The sequence below is a fragment of the Prionailurus bengalensis genome, chromosome C1 (genome assembly GCF_016509475.1).
Source record: "Prionailurus bengalensis isolate Pbe53 chromosome C1, Fcat_Pben_1.1_paternal_pri, whole genome shotgun sequence".
NCBI classification, from domain to species: domain Eukaryota; kingdom Metazoa; phylum Chordata; class Mammalia; order Carnivora; family Felidae; genus Prionailurus; species Prionailurus bengalensis.
This window is the reverse complement of record NC_057345.1, coordinates 65449771-65471840: the sequence shown is the minus strand read 5'-3', so window position 1 is coordinate 65471840 and position 22070 is coordinate 65449771. Positions and strand designations below refer to the sequence as shown.

Genomic DNA, 22070 nt, shown 5'->3' with positions numbered 1-22070 from the left:
TCCCCTACTTTTTTAAATTAGCCATCTCCTAACCACATTAAGGATCCAGTCCTTTTTAAAGTCTGTGGGCCTATTTTCTCACAGTGCTGTTAAATAAATAAATTTTTAAAAAATCAACAAAGTTCTGGAAGTCATATATTTCAAGTGCTTGCAAATGTCAAAGTGCTCCTCTATAGTCAAGTATTATGGTATTACTTCAAACATAGCAAATCATAAAAGTTCTGTAATCTCCTATATATAAATGTACTTTGTGAAAAGGCTTTTGTGACACACATAAGAGACAGTTAAAAGCAAAACGTTGAGGTGATATTTGATGTACCAGTTACTTTGCTATGGCTTTTAAGCAAAGAATAAGGTGTCAAAGAAGGTTTGCTTTTTTCGTCTATATTGGAATTCAGTCCTTCCCTGCCCAAATGATGAAGGTTACTTAAAGGTTTTCACTGTTCAGAGGCAGGGGTAAAAAACAACACCACCTCAGCAGACAAGAAAGCTGTGCAGCCTGATCAAAGATAGCAGCATGAGGAGAGGGAGAGATTAAAGGAGAAGACGTGGCAGGATAAAGTACTACAGAATACAGAGTATAAAAAGAAACACTTTGTAATAAAAGTCAAAAGTAGCATAAGAACAGTAGGGAAGACAGTGGGTAAACCAAATGAGTTAATAAAGACTTCCAGCAAAGCCCTACAAATAACGTAACACGACACTGACATGCTTGCACAGACGTATTCTAAACAAACCTAAAATTTCAGAGATGTTTAAATTTTTTATTTTTGTTTACTTACGTAATCTCTACACCCAGGGTGGGGCTTGAACTCACGGCCCTGAGATCAAGAATTGCGTGCCCTTCAAACTGAGCCAGCCAGACGCCCCCAAATTCAGTGATGTTTAAAATACAAAACGTAAATTCAGGCAGCGGGATTGAGGATGGCAAGGAGGGTGCCGGATGACAAAGAAAACAGAAGCTGAGACAGAGATGCTGCCCCAGATCCCAGCCCCATTTCCACGCTGGGAAGAGAGTGACCTCGCACTTGTATGGCAGGTGCTGTTTATGTCCAGATAAACCGTTCTTTGCCGCCTGGTGCTTCCAGCGGTGTCCAGGCAACAACCCCCTCCTTGACTGACTGTATCTGAACTCTGATGAGGAAGTGGTGGGAAATGGGATGTCTGAATAGAGACAGATGCACAAACATCATTCAGATAAATTTATATTGTTTGACAGGATTGCCAATCAAAACACTTTGTTAACTGAAACACAAGTACTTGTGGGGCACCTGGGTGGCTCAGTAAGTTAAGCATCCAACTCCTGATTTCTGCTTGAGTCATGATCCCATATTGAACTCTTGCTGGGCGTTGAGCCTGGTTAAGATTCTCTCTCTCTGCCCCTCCCCCCAATTGCATGCATGCTCTCTCAAACAACAACAACAACAACAACAACAACAACAAATCCCAACTCAAGTACTTTGGCTTCACTCATCAGAAAACTGTCTTTTCTCCCACTCAGTCCATAAAGAAAACATCTACTTTGGCACTTGATTCCAACAGTTCTGCAGTGTCTGTGTTCCCTGTGCCTGTGAACGTGATCTTGCCGAGACTGAAAGTTCCTATATGTCAGGGTCTGATGAGACAAGTATGATCTTGCAAAGTATATAAGCATTGTATAAAATAGTCGATACCTCAGTAAGATGTACCGTCAGTTTTTTTTATTTGGCAGTAGTAGAAATACATCCATGTTACAGAGCTTATTTTGGCTAAAGAGCCAGTACAATTTTTTTCTGCTACAGTAGTGTTTCACTTTTACATAAATTAGTAAGTACAGTCCTTACATTTAGGAAATAGACACATTTACTAATATCAGCCAAGTAAAGATAATACATGGTTGTTCTCAAACTAAGCAAAACAATAACACAATACAATCATTAGGAACAAAGAAAGAATGCCCCTATTTCCATTAATCATAGATTATATAAATTCTTGAGTCCCAGAGAAATTTCTAAATATGATTAATCCAAGCAAAAAACAAAAGATTTGAATTCAGCCTCATTCTTATAATTACTTTGAAAGACATACTCCAAATAATTTCCTATATGTGTTCATATTAAAATAAAAGCAAATTATGTCATGAACATAATTAAAAATTTCTGATTATGAAAGGTCACAGAGAAGTATATTAAATGTTACTTTGGCATTCCTATTTCAATGTTTAAAAGGATAATAAACTAATTCTTTTGTGATGCAAATAATCACTCTTTAGGTAATCATTTAAGTAGAAAACGTGACCTCTTTTTTTTTTAATTGAAACATACTTGACACACAATGTTGCATTAGTTTCAGGTGTGAACATGTTACATCTTAAGGCAAGAGAAAGTTTGTAAATATTTTTTTATAAAGTCAGATAACTTAACAATAGAATCAAAATAAAGGGATGCAAATAAACAGTACTTTTTTCTGAGAGAAAGTTTTTTGAAGCTGACTGTAACAGGATGAAAAACTTGGCTTCTTTTAAATAAAAAAGTAATGTCAGTTTGATATTTAATAAATGTATTATAAGCCTTTGAGAAGAACTAACTAGACTTTTAGTTGAACAAAAACATAGAGAAACCAAAATAGAAAAAAAGTTAGCAAATATAAATCACCTGAACACTGACTGATCTTTTTTCTTCCAGAAAACAGGAAGAAAAAGCCATTTTCTCGGATGATTTCAAGGCCCTTAGCATATACACAGGGGAGTGGATGTTACTAGGACTCATGATGGCAATGTTAAGTGTCAAACAGGGTTCCTTCCTAAGAGGCTCTAGACTAGTTTAATCCTTTTTTATTATTACAACATTGTTTTAGCTGTTTACCCCAATATCAAGGCAAACTGAAACTGGTACATATGTGTTAAGCACTCTTCTGTGGTCAGAAACTGTTTTTGAGAGATGTTTCTTTTAAAAAGTTCAAGTTTCTTCCCTTACAATAGAGAGGTTTTTCCTATACTTACTACCCTGAAGTTCTACTTGGTCACTCTTGTCTCTTTCATCAAAGGCCACAAAGAAGCATTTTGCTAAAATAGTAGCTACACAACTGACAAGAAACTAATCAAACTCACTGATTTTGAGAAACCAACCTCTTGAATATGGGTGGCTTTTTTTTTTTTAAGGTGAAAAATAAAAGAGAAGATAAAACACCTTCTGGAAAGCTATTCATCTTATCTGATGAAATAAACTCCCCAGAGTCATCTTATGTAATAGCAGCATTATTAAATAGTGCAATTCTTCAAAATAGGTTTAAAATAATATCTTCCTCAACTAAAAAAGTAATTAAGTTTACTTCTAGCTTTGTTTGTAAAATCACAGCTTAGAACATTTAGCCTCCCTCTCCCCCCACAAACAGGAAGATTAATATAAGCAATAATTGTCCTGTCTACACAATGATGGGAGAGTGTGTGTGTGTGTGTGTGTGTGTGTGTGTGTGTATACATGTGTGAATCATTCGAGGCCAGGGGTACCTCAACAAGAAACTAAAAATACAAGAGATGAATTAAAAAATAAAACAACACATAATGGAATTTTTAGTTTTGATACTTCTAATGATATTCCTCCATCAATAATAAAAGTTATGAATAGCCAGTTGTTAAATTACGAATATATGTAAGAAAGGTCAGGAGCTGAATATCAGAGCAATATTTCATACTGTTTAACGCTCTAACCCACATATTATGGAACACAGTAACATGAAAACAGCATAAAGATTCTGAAACTCATATTTCGTAACCAATAGTACATAAATATGGCACATATGTAAATTTAAAACCTTAAAAGATTATGCTTTCCTCCTCACTTTTCATTTTCTACTTATTAATCAGAAACTAGGCACTTTAATCTAAAAATTCATTTTTAAAAAATATACTTTAGATCTTTCTGGGTAACTCACTCCTAAAATAAATAAAGCCCATCTCAGGAGCATAATCAATGAATCCCAATCCATTGATTTGCTGAGTGAGCCACTTTAAATAAGTGGTATATGATTTAGACACAAAATTAATACAGCTCTGAATGTATCTAATATACCCTGAAGAACCCCTCATATGAACAAGCCATTTGTTCATCTATTTATCATAAAGGACATGAAATATACTTCCATGCCATTAAAAAATATTTTGTTCAACTCAGGGGGAAAAAAACCTTTAAGACCTCACTAAGATTCAAAGTATGAATATTTTAAAAATAGGGGCATAATATGACAAACCCCCAGTGTGCTACGTTATGTAGAAGGAGAAAGGAGAAATTATTTTACTGTATCCAGATTAATACCTTCAGATATTCACTGGGAGACAGTCTCAAAACTACAGACACAAAAAATCTTAATTACCTCTCACAGTTAATAAATGTTATCTTTTTAATCAATATTCATTCAAAGGAAAATGCTCTAATCTATAAAAAGATAAAAGAAATTTCTTCAGTCTCTATTCTAACTTATAGGCCCAACAATAATATATTTTGGAAACTGCAGTAAATCTAATGTAAACTTCTCAGTGTCAATTCATTTAAGTGTTTTATAAGATAGCCATGACAATTTCTTTGATTCAAACATAAGCGAATGCACAAGCAATAATGTAAGCAGTACATATTAAACACCACTACTGCCCAAACTTGATTAAACAATGAATAACTTTACAATGAAAAATACATTTTCAGGCAAAGTTAAACTTGTTGACACAAGGAGTAATATATTCTTACATATGTGGGCCACAAAGGTCTTGGCTAAAGTGTATATTTTCAAGGTGCAAAGCATAAAAACAGAGCTTTTGAAAATGATACTGGACATTGCAGACAGCTTCAAGACGACATATCAATTAACTCCCAAGTACTGGTTTCAATTCAAGCAGTTTTTCTGTAAAATATATAACATTTCACCACACTTAAATTATTACCTAAAGACTAGAAAACATCATTTTGGGTACAGTACACAGGGATTCAATGACAGAACTTCTGTGTAAATATAGTAGGATCACTCGTTCTTTCCTAGATTTTCTTTTCTCTCCCTGAGTCCATATCCCCCAATTCCTTATAACGTGTGTTACAAAATCAATAGTTACCTTAAATATTTCATAGCACACTCAAGTTGTATGGTTTTTATGGTACTTATTGTACTTTGGCTTCCAACAGGCCACTGGACATAACATGACCATGACTACTTATACAACTACTTGTATGCCTCAGTGCGTCAGCCCCAAGATAGGCCAGTAAGAGTTCAGTGCGGCGAATAAGTAACTGCATGAGGTCTTCGGCCAAAGTCTCTATACTGGAATAGCGCACCTTCTCGAAGTCAAAAATGTCTTTGAGAAAGAAAAGAACTTGATTCTGGAAAATGAACACAAAACAGGTTGGTACTTAACAGACCAAAAGTGTATTAATCTAAATAGCTACTAATATTGTAACAAGCGTTGAATTAGTAGTCAGAAGACCTGACTCCAGTGCTAGTTCCACATCCACTGGAAAAGGGACCTTGTACAAATGCTTAAACCTTTCCTGGGTCTCATTCTTTTTCTGTAAAATAAGGGATAATACTACTTGTTCTCTGTACCACTCAGAGCCGACATGATGATGAAAAAGAAATAATGTATGGGAAATGCCTGTAAACCCTGAAAGTACTATATAAATGTAAGAGGCTATTGTTAATTCTTTCCCATTAACCGATGTTTTCATTGTTACCTCTGAACACTGGTACGAACTTTAAGATAGAAGAGTAAACTATTTCCCATAATTGTAACTCTTACTTTTTTCAATTAATTAAATTATTTATTTTTGAGAGAGAGGAGTGGGGGGAGACAGAGAATCCCAAGCAGGCTCCACACTGAGAGCATGAAGCCTGATGCAGGGCTTGAACTCACAAACCGTGAGATCATGACCTACACTGAAACCAAGAGTCGACACTTAGCCAACTGAGCCACCCAGGAGCCCCACTTTTAAGTTTCAAGTATGTATTTTTCTGTACCTAAAAAACTTCAGATAGATGAAAAATAAAAATTTCAGATTTCAAATAGAAAGATCACGAAAGATATTTCATTTCAGTAAGTTAATACTTACGCTGAAACCCATTTTTTTTTAAATTGATGCATAGTTGACATACAGTGTTATATTAATTTCAGGTGTACAACACAATGATTCAACAAGTCTGTACATTACTCAGTGCTCACCAAGGTAAGTGTAGTCACCACCTGTCACCATACAATGTTATTACAATATTATTGACTATATTCCCTATGTTGTACTTTTCATCTCCGTGACTTATTTATTTTATAACTGGAAGTTTCTACCTCTTAATCCCCTTCACCTATTTCGCCCAGCCTCCCAATTCCTTCCCCTCTGGCAACCCCCAGTTGGTTCCCTGTATTTATTTACTTAAGATTTTCTTTTTTAAGTAATCTACACCCAACGAAGGGCTGGAACTCACAATCCCAAGATCAAGAGTTGTATGCTCTACCAACTGAGCCAGCCAGGTACCACTCTGTATTTATGATTCTATTTGGTTTTTTGTTTGTTCATTTGCTTTGTTTTTGGTTTCCACACATAAGTGAAACCATATGGCATCTGTCTTTCTCTGGCTGACATATTTCACTTAGCATGATACCCTCTAGGTCCATCCATGCTGTTGAAAATAGTAAAATCTCATCCTTTTTTTTCCCGAAACTCAATTTAGGTAAGTTGTATACTACTAAGTATTAAGTCTCAGCCCGTTATGCCATGATGGGAGGAAAAAAAGTAATTCCAAAGAACTAAAGTAGTTCCAAAGAACTAAAAAATAGAAATACTTACTTTCTATCCTACAAAAACCAAATGTTAAGAAGTACTAAGAAGGCATGTTTCATAAATTTGGTTGACTTTATACCTGGACAAATCGTTAGCAATCATCTCTAGCAATCTTAGAGATGAAGAAAAGGAGGACAGAGCATGATTTGCCCACAGTCAGACTGTTCATTAATGACAAACTTAATTCCCAGTCCAAATTTTTCCAAGAAACACATACATTTGGGAGTTCAAGAAAACTAGTCAAAAATTGATCAGTTTTGAATGACAGTAAAATAAGTATTTCCTAAACATTTACATAAATGCTACATTAACAGCACAAAAACATAATAATTTAAATTTTTCTTTATTTTTCTGTAACAGTTTTTTTTTTTTTACCGTTTTATTATTTATTTTTGAGAGAGAGAGAGAGAGAGAGAGAGACAGAGTGTAAGCCAGGGAGGGGCAGAGAGAGAGGGAGACCCAGAATCCGAAACAGGCTCCAGGCTCTGAGCGGTCAGCACAGAGCCCGATGCGGGGCTTGAACTCACGGACCACGAGATTATGACCTGAGCTGAAGTAGGACGCTTAACCAACTGAGCCACCCAGGTGCCCCAGTTTTGTGGTTTTTTTTTTTTTTTTTTTTTTTTTTTTTTTACCATTTTATTTTTATTTATATTTGAGAGAGAGAGAGAGACAGAGTGTAAGCTAGGGAGAGGCAGAGAGAGAGGGAGACTCAGAATCCGAAGCAGGCTCCAGGCTCTGGGCTGTCAACACAGAGCCCGACACAGGGCTCAAACTCATGAACCGTGAAATCATGACCTGAGCCAAAGTCAGATGCTTAACCGACTGAGCCACTCAGGTGTCCCAATAATTTAACTTTAAATCATCAGTCTAGTGAAACACCCAAACTTACAAACATCAAAAACTTTCAAATTCACTTGATTATGTTTACTTTTATTTGCTCCTTGAAACTCAGCTTAGATTCAAGACTATTAAATGGTTGAGACTTGGGGTGCCTGAGTGGCTCAGTCAGTTGAGTGTGTGACTCTTGATTTCGGCTCAGGTCATGACCTCATGGTTCATGGGATCGAGCCCCATGCTGGGCTCTGTGCTGACAGTGCAGAGCCTGCTTGGGATTCTCTCTCTGCCTCTCTCCTGCTTGCATTCTCTCTCTCTCTCTCTCTCTTATTCTCTCTCAAAATAAATAACTAAACGTAAAAAAAAAAAAAAAAAAAAAAAAAAGACTTTTCTTGGCACTGTGCCAGGCATAGAATTCTGCAGTACACTGTAACTTGTGTTCTGGCAAACTGCTGGCATTGGGATACAACCTTAAACTTTCGTGTTATTTCTCACAACTAGGGTTCTATCATTCATGTTAACCTGGAACAGAACTTACCTCTAAATTGCCTACATGTGCAATAAAGACCGATATTTGCTTTTTATCAATTTCAAAAGGGTCTAGAGATGAAGAACAACTGTCTGCAGCAACTTGACTGTAACATGGTAACACCATACACACACGTCTCCATTATAGACAGAATTGAATTGATAAGGTGAATGGACTTACGGAATCTACTCCAGGATAAAGCACCAAATCTATATAATAATGTTCCACTGGCATTTAAACACTGAATTTAGGTGACTTTTATAACTTTACCTTTTTTTAACATTCTTTTTTTTCTACAAAAGCAAAAGCAAAACAGAACAAAACTTACCTGCTTTTTGATTTAGAAAAAAATGATTCAATGGCTGAACATACCTTAAAGAAGCAACATAAATCATACAGAGAATTTCTAGGACCCAAAAAGCCCCAGGCTAGGACAGGGCTGATTTGCTCGCAAATGGCATAAAAATGGGCAAAAAATCCATCTGGGATCTGTTGAGAAGTAAATGAGAATCAAATTATTTTCACCTTCTTGAATTAGCTATCTCTAGTAGAGAAACTTAAATTCCTACCCATTACATGACCAGCTCTTTTTGAGGGCAGACCAAGTCTACTAAGGAAGTGAATAAGCTTACAAGTAACTTTTAGAGTCACAAAATGTTTTATGAAACCATTCTAGCCAATGGTTTCAAATGTGCTGAGGAACATTATTTCTTGAAGGCATTTTCACCTCATAAAAATACTTCATAAAAAAGCAATCATATGAGTGTTATAACCAAGCAATAACAAGAATGCCACGGTGTTCCTCAGCAGTGAAATTTTTAGGATGAATGAGATGACCAGGGTTTCAGTTATTAAACAGTTCTACTCAACCACTTAATTAGATTATCTGAAAAAGACCAAAATGATTTTTAAATGAGTAAGCACACAAATATGCTTATTAGAATCCTAACTTTTGGTTGAGGAACCAGATATTACCGAGGCATTTAATTGTGTAATGACCTCTTCTTGTGCGATAGTAACATACACAGTTGTAATTTAGGAACCTCTCCAAGTTTATTAACAACCTTCTGAAATCCTGGGGAATTTGTCACATAGCATCAACTGGGGATAACTGTGCTTCAAGATTCTGTTTCCTGGAGGGGCGCCTGGGTGGCGCAGTCGGTTAAGCGTCCGACTTCAGCCAGGTCACGATCTCGCGGTCCGTGAGTTCGAGCCCCGCATCGGGCTCTGGGCTGCCGGCTCAGAGCCTGGAGCCTGTTTCCGATTCTGTGTCTCCCTCTCTCTCTGACCCTCCCCCGCTCATGCTCTGTCTCTCTCTGTCCCAAAAATAAATAAACGTTGAAAAAAAAAATTTAAAAAATAAAAAAAAGATTCTGTTTCCTGGAGGGGTTATTTTCTATTTTATAGGCTCCAAAATGTCTTCTGAACATCAATTTAAAGAATGTAGATATTGTAACAGCAATCACCATTTAATGAGTACCCATTATATTCCAGATAATGTGCGAGGTTCTGTTTAATCTAATACAAAGTTTCTGAAAAAGGAGGTTGTGTTAACATCATTTTTTTAAAAATTTTTTTTTTAATGTTTATTTATTTTTGGGACAGAGAGAGACAGAGCATGAACGGGGGAGGGGCAGAGAGAGAGGGAGACACAGAATCGGAAGCAGGCTCCAGGCTCTGAGCCATCAGCCCAGAGCCTGATGCGGGGCTCGAACTCACGGACCGTGAGATCGTGACCTGAGCCGAAGTCGGACGCTCAACCGACTGAGCCACCCAGGCGCCCCTAACATCATTTTAATCATGTAGAAAGTGATACTTTGGAGGAGTTAAGTAACCTGTCCTAAATCACACAGAGCTAACCAGTGAAGGCCAAAAAGTTATGAGGGATGCACTCAAGTTATCATTCAGTCTGAGAGGTTCTGCATATATTAAAATTCTAAATCCCATAGACTATACTAGGAGTTCAGACAGGTAGGACATTAGCATGGGGTGAAATACAAGTAATAATGTGAGCTGAACTCAACAATAGGCAAGATGTATTAAACACAGAGGATAGAGCATGGCATTCCAGTAACAGAAAACAGTTCCACAGGAGGTGAGATATATAGGTATCTGCGGATATGGGCAGGAGACTAGACTAAGGCACAAGATTTATGCTAAGAAGAAATAAAGTTAGATATGTTATTGTTGTCATGATTATTATGGTAACCAGCATTTATTAAATTCATTTTTGTATTTGCTCTTTATTTTATGTTTAAATGAAGCTGGTTGATATTATCTCATTTCACCTTTACAGCAACCCTATGGGCTAGGCACCAACTCCATCCTGCAAAAGGGAGAACTGGAGCTCAGCAGATAGTCAGGAACTGCCCGAGGTCATAATATCTGGTGAGAGAATTAAGCCCAAGTCTACAAGTCAGCTCCCTAGCCCCAAACCAGTGTTTCTCAAACATCTGAGTTTATAATCATCATTTGGAAAGCTTGTTCAAAACACAGGGTCTCTGGAATCATTTTAAACAAAAATTATTCAAATACGTGGTCCCCAGAACTACTTAAAAAATTCTATCTGAGCCATTTCTAACCCTAAACTCTTTCCCACATAGTGGAAATCCCATGGCTGCCTCAAGAGGGAGAAGGACTTCAAAACAGGAGAGGCCGACCCAGTACCAGCAAGCCATTCACCCAGCTTGAGGGGCCGTCCTTATGAGCTGCTGCCCCACTTGAGGACTGACAGGAGCCCCAAATCACTCAACAAAGAGGTCTAAGGCACAATGAAATTTACCTTCATCTGTTGCCTTTTCTGTTTCAGCACTGACCAACAACTTGAAGCCACAGCCTAGATAAATGCAGACGAGAAAAAGCAGGACTTAAATTTATAACTATATAAACTTTGCATTAGGAGTGATTTTTATTAGAAATTAATAGGTTATAAGTCTAAAATGTTCAAAGCATTTTAGTTTTGATAACTAGTCCAGGTTCCTTCTACTGTTTCTAAATAATAATGAAAAGATATTTTGTTTTTATAAACTTTAAAATCAAATGCAAAGACACTGAAGGAAAAAGGTTAAACCCTGATACCAGAAACTTGGTAACCATAGTTCGACTCTCAGAGTTCTTCAATTCTGTTCCGATGGGAAAAGAATGAAAATGAAAATATGTGTACACAGATACACATATACAACAATTGTTTTATGTGTAATAATGAAGACAAAGTAATTTTTTTTTCTTCAAGAATAGTACTGCTGGAGGGGCGCCTGGGTGGCTCAGTCGGTTGAGCGTCTGACTTCGGCTCAGGTCATGGTCTCATAGCTTGTAAGTTCGAGCCCTGCATCAGGCTCTGTGCTGACAGCTCGGAGCCTGGAGCCTGCTTCAGATTCAGTGCCTTCCTCTCTCTCTGCCCCAACCCACTAGCATTCTGTCTCTCTCTCTCTCAAAAAGAAATAAACATTTTAAAAAAAATTAAAAAAAAAAAGAATAGTACTGCTGGAAATAGCTGTGGGTGGAGCTAAAAGTTTTATTCTAATAAAGAAATAAGAAAACAACCTTAATGATAGGGACTAAAACACCCAAGTGGATCTTAAAGAAATCTGGCATGGCCCAACTTTGATCAAGGTCACCTTATCAAATCAGTTACAGAAATGGGAGAACATGTACCTTTTATAGTTAAAGCACATTTTAAGGGAAAAGTGGATTTATTAAAAATGCTTTAAAATATAGTGCCAGGAATTTCCAAAATAACTGTAAAACAGGCAGCTGGGACATTTCTTAAAAGGCATTCAAATTGCATCATTGCATTGAATATCTATTCCACCTGCTTCCAGGTACACACTTAAAACACAACAAAGAAACAATGTCAGATAGAGATTTGAATACAAAAAAACAAGAGAAACTGAAAACATTTAAAGTACAGAATACAGTTTAAACTTGTTTTATTTTTGCATATGCCTATTTCTTTTCCTCCCCTAATTTTTAAAAACTTTTTACAAATTTTTCATTTTTAAGTTATTTCTACACCCAATGTGGGGATTGAACTCACAACCCCAATATCAAGAGTCACATGCTCTACCGGCTGAGCCAGCCAGGCGCCCCTTTCTCCCCTAATTTTTGATATTATTTGAGAACATGAATCTCCAGATTTTCCTCTAAGAAATACATACTGTCTGTTTACAACCGCTATATCTCAGTTTGGTCATAGAGACAGTTCAGTTACAATTTTTGGTTAGGCCTGAACGAGTCTGAAGCCTGAGTTTATTTCGAGATCTGAAGAAATACTGGGTCCTCCAGGTCAAGAGAGGGACTGACAGAAGAGCCAAAGAGCAATTTCATCTGAAGATACAGTGTATCATACACGTCTGATCCCAATATCAAAGAATGAGCTCAGTTTCCATACTAGTCATTCTATAGGTAGATATATAAATAAATCCTATTAATCTTCCCGGTTCTGACCATTTTTCATCAAATTGAAATGGTTGAGAAAAAGGAAAACCACCACTTACAGTTTCTTTGAAGGAGGAGTTTAGCCAGCGATTATTTACTACATTCTGTATGGATGTGGGTGGGTTTTCTAAATCTTCAAAGGAATCCATTAATATAAAATCCAGAACAACATCATAAAAATTTATATTTTTCACCTGCATTAAATTATGAGTTAAAACACGAATTATTGTTACACAGAACTGAAAAAAAGTCTGAGCCAGGGCTTCATGCTTTGTAACAGCAGGGTGGTTTTAGTTGAATCAGATTATATCTCTGACAAAAAAGAGGAAGAGGAGACACAAATATGAAAACAACTCACCACCAGAAATTATAATTCACATAAAACAGCTGTTCCTTCCTAGATCCCATCAGGTGAAATTAACCTCTCCTTCACTGTATTCTAGGAGTCCTTTGTTCATGCTTTTATTATGGCATTCACAATGCTCAGCTCACTTTGTTATTTAGTTACTGGGATGTCTGCCCATCTTCCCCAGCACATCGTGAGCCTCTTGCTCCTTCATCTGCTCATGCATGTTGTGTTGTACCACACACCTGTACCAGGTGCTCAAACTTCTACAGCAACCGAATTACATGCTTAGAATTTAGTGGAGAAAACAGACAGCCACTAATAATTCCACAAATACACAATTATAAACTGTGATAAACCCAGTAAAGGAAAAAGTACAAGGTACTATGAGCGCTTATGATGGAGATGCTAATCTAGACTAGATGTCAGAGAGGGCTTTCTTTAGGGAGCAAGGCATCCCAGGTACAGGAAAAACCGTCAAAGCATTTAAAGTAAAAAGGAACACAGTGGTGTGGAGTCAAAAAAAATCACCGAAAATGTGCTGCAATCTCTATAGCAAAGAGCACAGGGGCAAGTGGCTGGAGACAAGAAGGAAGTGCTAGGTCCATGTGAATGATCCAAAGTTTATTTAGTCTTTTGGAGAGGCAGTGGTGGAGAGGAGATGGACGCTCAGATCTGCATTTTTAAAAGACTGGCAGCAACATGGAGAGGAGAGGAGAAAAGGTGATGGGGGGCGGGAGGGGTAGTAAGCGGATCCAGGAATGCAAAGACTCTTAAGTAGTCCAGGGAAAAGAGTAGTTGCTCAGGCTACAATGGCGCTGGCAAGATTAGAGAGAAGCTGAAGAAAGCAAAAATATTTAGGGGTTAAAACTGACCAAACTTAATCATAAATATGACAGAGCACACAAGGACCAGGGAGGTGTGAGGGAGGAGTCCCAGGTTCTGGCCCGCACAACTGCATGGATACCAATTCCTTCACTGAGTGAGGAAACACCACAAAAAGAAAGATTATGTCTCTCTGTCCGTGTACCGACGGGTTTCTCTGCCTAGAAAGCCTTTCAGCCCCTTGCGAACTCATTCTTTAAACTTCTGTTACAACAAAATGTTCCAGGTTCATCATGTACTTGACCTATCTATCCCAGTGCTGATATCAGACATTTTTCTAAGGAGTTCTCCTTCCTTTCAGTGAAGAGTACTTAGAAGCCAAGCTCCATGTGCTAGGAGTAATTTCTTTTGAGGTGTTGCTGCTCCCAAATCCTCTCAGTAAACAGAACTAGAAACTATATGTATGCTTATATATATGCAAACCTTTGTATTTATTTCCCCATCCGTCTGTCTGTCTGGCTGGCTGTCTATCTATCTGGTAAACTAAAATCCACACGGACAGCTCCAACTCCAATCCGAGCTTTTTATACTTTCCTTTTGTGACAGTGAGAAACCTGGCTCCCATTATTCTCAATATATTTAATTATTTGTTTGATCCTGGCCTCTCTAAGCAGTCTGTTGTCCCATTGAAAATCATCCTTGCACAGGCCACCATAACCATTCTGCTAGGGCCTTCTCATTGATGAAGGAAGGAAGGAAAAAAGGAAGGAAGGAAGGAAGGAAGGAAGGAAGGAAGGAAGGAAGGAAAGAAAAAGGAAGGAAAGAAGGAAGGAAGAAGGAAGGAACGAATGAATGATGAGCTTAAAAAAACAATCATTTTCAACTATTGCCCCAAAGTATAAAGACTGTGGTTGCTATTGTTTATGACTGTCATAACCGCTATCACATAATTGGTTTTACTGTCATTTAACAAGGACAAGGAAACAGTGGCCTCAGATAATGTAAATATTATATGTATATAACTAAGGGGAATGAATATTATAAAAAAATTGAAACTTACTCCTCTAGCAGCAAGTTCCATTTCAGTACTATCCCAGTGATCAGTCTGCTCTAAAAAATAGATCATCTCATCAAAAACATCTTCAAACTTCTTTGGATTCTGCAGAAGAAAACACATTTTAATCCTAAACTTAATTTTATAACAAGGCTCAAGCCTACAAAGTAAATGAGTTACTCTTCAAGTATGTTTGTTAGATCTTTATTCTGTTAAGTAACTGAATTAAAATATATTTTCAAGGTATGACATATTCACTTGGTTTAATATATTTTTGTTCCAACATTTGGCAGGAGCCAAGACTAAGAACATTAGTAACATGTCATAAGCAAACTGCTTACTCATCAAATATGTATGCCAACTTAGGTCAGTTCTTGAAACGAAAACTTGGTTACGGTAGATACTATGTGATGCTTTTGATGCGGTTCTACTCCTCTTGGGGAAAGTCTAGTTGAAATCACTGGGTTTAATCTGTCATGGGAACGCCAAGGAAGCAACATAAGATTTACATTGGGAATTGCAAGTAGTTAATATCACCTTATATTTATTTTGCACTTATCTTTTTATTTAATTTTTTTTTATTTTTGACAGACAGAGAGAGAGCATGAGCAGGGGAGGGGCAGAGAGAGACGGAGACACAGAATCCAAAGCAGGCTCCAGGCTCTGAGCTGTCAGCACAGAGCCCAACGCGGGGCTCGAACTCATGAACAGTGAGATCATAACCTGAGCCGAAACCAAGAGTAGGATGCTTAAGCGACTGAGCCACCCAGGCGCCCCTCCACTTAACTTAAAAAAAATTTTTTTTTAATGTTTATTTATTTTGGGGAGGGAGAGAGAGCGTACGCGAGTGTGAGTGGAGGAGGGGTAGAGAAAGAGGGAGACACAGAATCCGAAGCAGGCCCCAGGCTCAGAGCTGTCAGCACAGAGCCCAATGTGGAGCTCAAACTCATGAATTGTGAGATCATGACCTGAGCTGAAGGTGGACACTCAACTGACTGAGCCACCCAGGTGCCCCTCCACTTATCTTTTAATTAATCATCATAAGAACCCTCTGTATGGTGTACCATAAATATAATTCTATTATACAAATGAAGTAATTGAGGTTCAAAAGAAGTGGGTTACTCTTGCATTATTGGTGGGAATGCAAACTGGTGCAGCCACTCTGGAAAACAGTGTGGAGGTTCCTCAAAAAATTAAAAATAGAACTAACCTATGACCCAGCAATAGCACTACTACTAATTTATCCAAAAGATACAGGAGTGCTGATTCATAGGGGTACATGTGCCCCAATGTTTATAGCAGCACTATCAACAATAGCCATATTATGGAAAGAACCCAAATGTCCATCAACTGATGAATGGATAAAGAAGATGTGGTATATAGATACAATGGAATACTACTTGGCAATAGAAAAGAATGAAATCTTGCCATTTGCAACAATGTGGATGGAACTGGAGGGTATTATGCTAAGTGAAATATGTCAGTCAGAGAAAGACAGAGATCATATGTTTTCACTCATATGTGGAAGCTGAGAAACTCAACAGAAGACCATGGGGGAAGGAAAAGAAAGAAAAAGTTACCATAAGAGACTTTTAAATACAGAGAACAAACTGAGAGTGGAAGGGGGTGGGGAGGTGGGGAGGCAGGAGGGGCAGGGAAAATGGGTGATGGGCATTGAGGAGGATACTTGTTGGGATGAGCACTGGGTGTTGTATGTAAGTGATGAAACATGGGAATGTACTCCCGATGCCAAGAGCACACTGTATACGTTGCATGTTAGCTAACTTGACAATAAAGTATTAAAAAAAAAAAAAAAGAATTGGGTCAGAAAACCAAGTGTTCCAAGTGGCTCAAGAAAGGCCTGTTTTATTTGATTTTTTCTCAACATGTGGACACAGCTTGCATAAAGGGAAGTGGTTCCTTACAGTCTTCATGAAGTTCTTGTGATTGCTCTGCCTCATTTAGTCCCATGAGTAGGAATAAGAGGCAACTCCATTTGTATTCCTAGATTTCTGAGACCTATTCTATTTCCTAGAACTTTACCGACCAGGATTTGAGGGAAGAGACAAAGTATTAGAAATAATAATAGTGGTAGTTGTAGTATATCTAATGATGACTCTCAACATGACATTCATAGACTTTCAGCAAACTGGGAATAATTTATGAGCGACAACTTGATTAAAATAGTGTAGACTTCATACACAGAAACTAAATCAGCCCAAGAAGAAATCATGCTCTTTGGTAATTTATTTTTATTACTTTATTTTTAGTATGTGAACCTTTGCAAAAATCTGCAAAAACTTTTTCTTCGATTAAAAATTCAATGTACTGTAATCTTCAGTTCAAATGAAACAAGAACAATAAAAAAACTTGCCAACAAAACAAGTTTACCTTTCGTGCTTTCACAATTAATGCTGACAAAATTTTCCTTCCACTCTCAGCAAGGAATATCCTGTTGGCTGTTTCCGAAAGTATTACCTGAAAAAACATTCAACCCCAAAGAAAAAAAGAACCAATAATTAATCTGAATGGACATTTGATTCTATAGCACATCTATGCATAAACAACCCTGATACAGTCAATGCATTGGATGCGGCACTATCTCTGCAGGTAGACCACAGAGAATGTTGTAGTTTACTAAAATAAAAAGAGCTCTTGAAGCCTATAATCAAAAAAGATTAAAAGGAAATATGAATTTAAATTCTGTTCAATATTAGAAAATCCAAAATAAATGTTATATAGTCCCCAAAACATAGAAAAATAAAGATACTTTTTTTTCTTAAATGATTTTATTTCATTTTAGGAAATCAATGATTTTACAACTGATTCAAATAAAAAAACAATCTAGAAAACACACTAATTGATAATAAGAAAGGATTTCTATTTTACGTAGCCATTTGTACACATCTCCAGTATCAAAATACCCTGTTTGACAAAGTGTGGTGGACCTGGGGAACCATGGCAGAGGACAAAGATAAATGAAGACAAATGAAAGGAAATAGCAGCCAGGAAAAACAAATTTAGATTTTATATTTGCCATTAAAAATAAGGATAACGAAGAGCAAAGAGCTGTTCTGTTTATATACAGCTGGACTCTATAGCATGAGGGTGAGGATGACTGGCTAGGTGAAGTCACTTAATGTTTAAAAAAAAAAAAATACCTGAAAAGCCTGTCGAATACAGTGAAGTTTGGCAAGAAAATCACTGTCTCCTAGGCACTCCAACATTTCAGTTCTATGTAATAAACAGGAAAGACAACTGTTAAGCTGCATTCAAGATCAAGCCCGCTACAAATTTGGACTCAAGGCTTAACCTCCAGACTTTAATATAAAACATATGTCTTTTCAATACTGACAAGCCATGCAAAAATTTTTTTTGAGCCTAAAAAAACATTTCCTCCCATTCCTATAAACATCTTTCATAAATATTACACAAACATAGCAACGGCAACTTAATGTTTTTCATAAACAAAAGCAAAATTGAAATGGTACCTAAGCACTCTCGAGTAAATTTTCCCTTCTTCAACTAAATGCATGGCTTCTTCATAAAAAGGGCAGTGGCAAAGAGACTCCAGACTATAGGTGTGCCGTGCTTCTCGGTGTTCTGCAAGCTAAGAAAACAGCAGGTTACAACCGATTACCCTGAGACAAGGAAAAAAACTTTATAAAAGATAGGAAATAGGATCTTGCTAACATCAAAATGTACTCAACTTGATTAAACCATAAAAATCATTCAATAAGATTTTACAGCTAAGTTTTACAACTGGGGGCGCCTGGGTGGCTCAGTTGGTTAAGCATCCGACTTTGGCTCAGGTCATGATCTCACAGTTGGTGGGTTCGAGCCCTGCGTCAAGCTCTGTGCTGACAGCTCAGAGCCTGGAGCCTGCTTCAGATTCTGTGTCTCCCTCTCTCTCTGCCCCTCCCCCACTCTCTCTCTCTCTCTCTCTCTCTCTCTCTCAAAAATAAACATTAACAAAATTTAAAAATGTTTATTTATAACTGAATTTTACAGATTTTACAACTAAATTTCAAAATTCAGTTGTAAAAACGAGTACAATTTTATAACAAGCTTTGAATTGAAGAACTTAAATCCACAGGATACAAAGAAAAGCAGTATCTTACAGTTCACCAATACAAATAGCTGAAGATGAAGCATTAAAAAAGAGGGGAGGATTTTATCATCCAAAGAATGCTCTAAAGTATTATAACTCACAATTGTGACTGAAGTAAAACTTTCTACAAAAATACTGAAATCTCAATTTGGCTAATTCTAAGGAATGTTTTCTTATATCTAGCTCTGACTAACCTTTGTACAACTGAAAATTAGTCATGCAACTCTGGCTCGCATAACAGCTCTACAAATGAAATTCCAGGTTTCTAACAATTCATTAAAAAATAACAACTGCAAACACTATAGAATAGTCGGCTAAGCAAGAAGCCTTCGGAGTGATTTTCATTTTTCAATACTAAGTGATCCATTTAAATGGCATGCTATAGGGGTTTTGGTGGTGATGTTTGCTTTAAAAAAAAAAATGTTTTTTTTTTTAATTTTTAAGTAATCTCTATACCCATTGTGGGGTTCAAACTAATAACTCCGAGATCAAGAGTCACATGCTTTTTTTTTTTTTTAATTTTTTAAATGTTTATTTATTTTTGAGAAAGAGAGAAACAGAGTGTGAGCAGGGGAGGAACAGAGAGAGGGAGACACAGAATCCAAAGCAGGCTCTAGGCTCTGAGCTGTCAGTACACAGCCCAACTTGAAGCTTGAACTCACGAACTGTGAGATTATGACCTGAGCCAAAGTCAGACGCTCAACCAACTGAGCCATCCAGGCACCCCCTAAGAGTCACATGCTTTACCAACTGAGCCAGCCAGGTGCCCATTTTGTTGTTTTGAGTTAAAAAAAATTTTTTTTCAACGTTTATTTATTTTTGAAAGACAGAGACAGAGTGTAAGCAGGGGAAGGGCAGAGAGAGGGGGACACACAGAATCTGAAGCAGGCTCCAGGCTCTGAGCTGTCAGCACAAAGCCCGATTTGGGGCTCGAACTCATGACCTAGGCCAAAGTTGGATGCTTAACTGACTGAGCCACCCAGGAGCCCCTGTTGTTTTGTAGTTTTTAAATGTTTATTTATTTACCCTGAGAGAGAGAGAGAGAGTGAGAGAGAGCCAGGGAGGGGCAGAGAGAGGGAGAGACTGAATCCCAAGCAGATTACGAACTGTCAGTGCAGAGCCCGATGTGGGGCTCAAACTCATAGACAAGTGAGATCATGACCTGAGCCAAAACCAAGAGTCAGACAATCAACAGACTGAGCCACTCAGGTGCCCCTGCCCCTCCCCCTCTTTTTTTTTTCCGTTTTGTTTTTTAATAACAGCTTTATGGAGATATAGTTCACGTACTATAAAAACTCATCCTTTTCAGTGTACAATTCAGTAGTTTTTTTAGTATATTCACTGGGTTATGCGATTAGCACCACTTTCTAGTTCCAGAATATTTTTACCACCCCAACAGGAACCTTTGTATCCATTATCAGTCATTCCCCATTTCCCTTTCTCTCTAGCCCCTAGAAACTAATCTACTTGCCGTCTCTGGAGTTTCCTACTTTGGAAAATTCATGTAAGTGAAGTCAAAGAATATGTGGCCTTTTGAGTTTGATTTCTTTCACTTAGCATAATGTTTTCATGGTCCATCTAAGATGTAGCCAGTATCAGTATGTCATTCTTTTTTGTGGCAGAATTGTATAGGTATACTGCTTTTGTTTTTAATCCATTCCTCAAATGATAGACATTTAAGTTGTTTCCACTTTTGGCTATCATGAATAAGGCTGATTTGAACATATGTGTAAAAGTTTTTAATGTTTTCAATTCTCTTAAGTATATACCTGAGAGGAGGGGTCAGATGGTAACTCTGTATTTAACTTTTTTGAACTGCCAAACTGTTTTGCAAAGAGACCACATCATGTTCCACTCCCACTAGCGATGCACAATGATTTAGACTTTTGCACACCCTCCCCAATAATTATTATTGTCCATTTTTTACAGCCACTCTAGTCGGTGTGAAGTAGTTATTAGTTTCTCTAATGACCAACAGTGTCAAGCATCTTTCATCTCCTCACTGGCTTCTGTATATATTCTTTAGAGAAATGTCTATTCAATCCTTTGTCCGTTTATGGTTGAGTGGTAACCATTCATTATATATTCTGGATATGTGTCTTTATAAGATACACGATTTATAAATATTTCTCCCAATCTGCTGTTCTTTTCACTTTCTTGTTGGTATCCTTTAAAGCACAAGAGTTTTTACTTTTGATAAATTCCAATTAATCATTTTTTTCTCTTTTTTCTGCCTGAAATTTTACTCCCTGCTTATACAGAACATGAAGGTCAGCCAGAGGTGAGGGGTCAGGAACTGCTAGGTCTTTCCTGGACATATGCATAGTCCTGTGCATGCCTGTGGCCTTTTAGATTCCCAGGAATATGTTGGAACTTTTCAAAACCCCCTGTTAAAATCTCATTGCCCAATTTTTCCTTTTGAGTTTTTGATCAGCCTCTTATTAGCCCTGACTGGTATCACACCACCTCAGGTATATTAATGTTAAACAATTGCCACTGAATGTTTTCGACAAAGGCCATAGGATAGGACTTTCCTACAGAGCAAGCTCTAAGTCAGATCAAAGAAAGTCCTGAGAATGGAACTTTGCAGAGAGCTGCCACACAGGTCAAACAGTAAGAATTTTGTGAAGCTCCAAAGCCATTAAGTTTCTTTTAGTGGTTTCCAGGCCCCTGGTTTCTGCAATTTCCACAGTTGTGAGATTGCTAGTTTTCAAGACTATGGAGGAGAGGGGGATGTGAATAGATCAAATTAAAAATCCTTAAGTTCACTGTTCTTATGGAGTCATTTTTCTTGAATAAATGCCCCTTGAATTTCTGTAAGTCTTTCATTAATTTTCAGTTATTAAAATTTTGATTTTGACAATTCTTGCCAGTGTTTTCATTGCTTTTGTGGAGGAGATTTTCAGAGGTTTTCAGTCTATTTTTCTAGATGTATTTCTCAACACTGTAGTTTTGGCACTTCATATGCACCTGGGGCTATGCTAAATGCGTTGATAATCTCATTTAATCTTTACAACTCATAAGCTAGGTACTATTATTATCCACATCTTACAGATAAAGAAACAGAGATAGACTTACGTTAGCAGGAACTTGCCCAAGTCCCTGGTAGAATTTAAACCCAGGCATTAATTCCAAAGCTT

General features: G+C 37.3%; 1 protein-coding gene across 1 annotated transcript in view; it reads right to left on the bottom strand.

The window, feature by feature from the left end:
* Nucleotides 1-1685: 1685 nt before the first annotated feature.
* MIGA1 (mitoguardin 1) overlaps nucleotides 1686-22070 on the bottom strand; it is a 107933-nt gene continuing 87548 nt past the window's right edge. The window contains exons 9-16 of the mRNA XM_043575320.1: nucleotides 18311-18429; nucleotides 17981-18053; nucleotides 17211-17297; nucleotides 14826-14924; nucleotides 12654-12788; nucleotides 10940-10993; nucleotides 8530-8646; nucleotides 1686-5342 (exon numbers count right to left, since the gene is read on the bottom strand). Of these exons, the coding sequence (XP_043431255.1) occupies nucleotides 5124-5342; nucleotides 8530-8646; nucleotides 10940-10993; nucleotides 12654-12788; nucleotides 14826-14924; nucleotides 17211-17297; nucleotides 17981-18053; nucleotides 18311-18429 (903 nt within the window). The 3' untranslated portion in view covers nucleotides 1686-5123. The remainder of the gene's footprint in view (nucleotides 5343-8529; nucleotides 8647-10939; nucleotides 10994-12653; nucleotides 12789-14825; nucleotides 14925-17210; nucleotides 17298-17980; nucleotides 18054-18310; nucleotides 18430-22070) is intronic.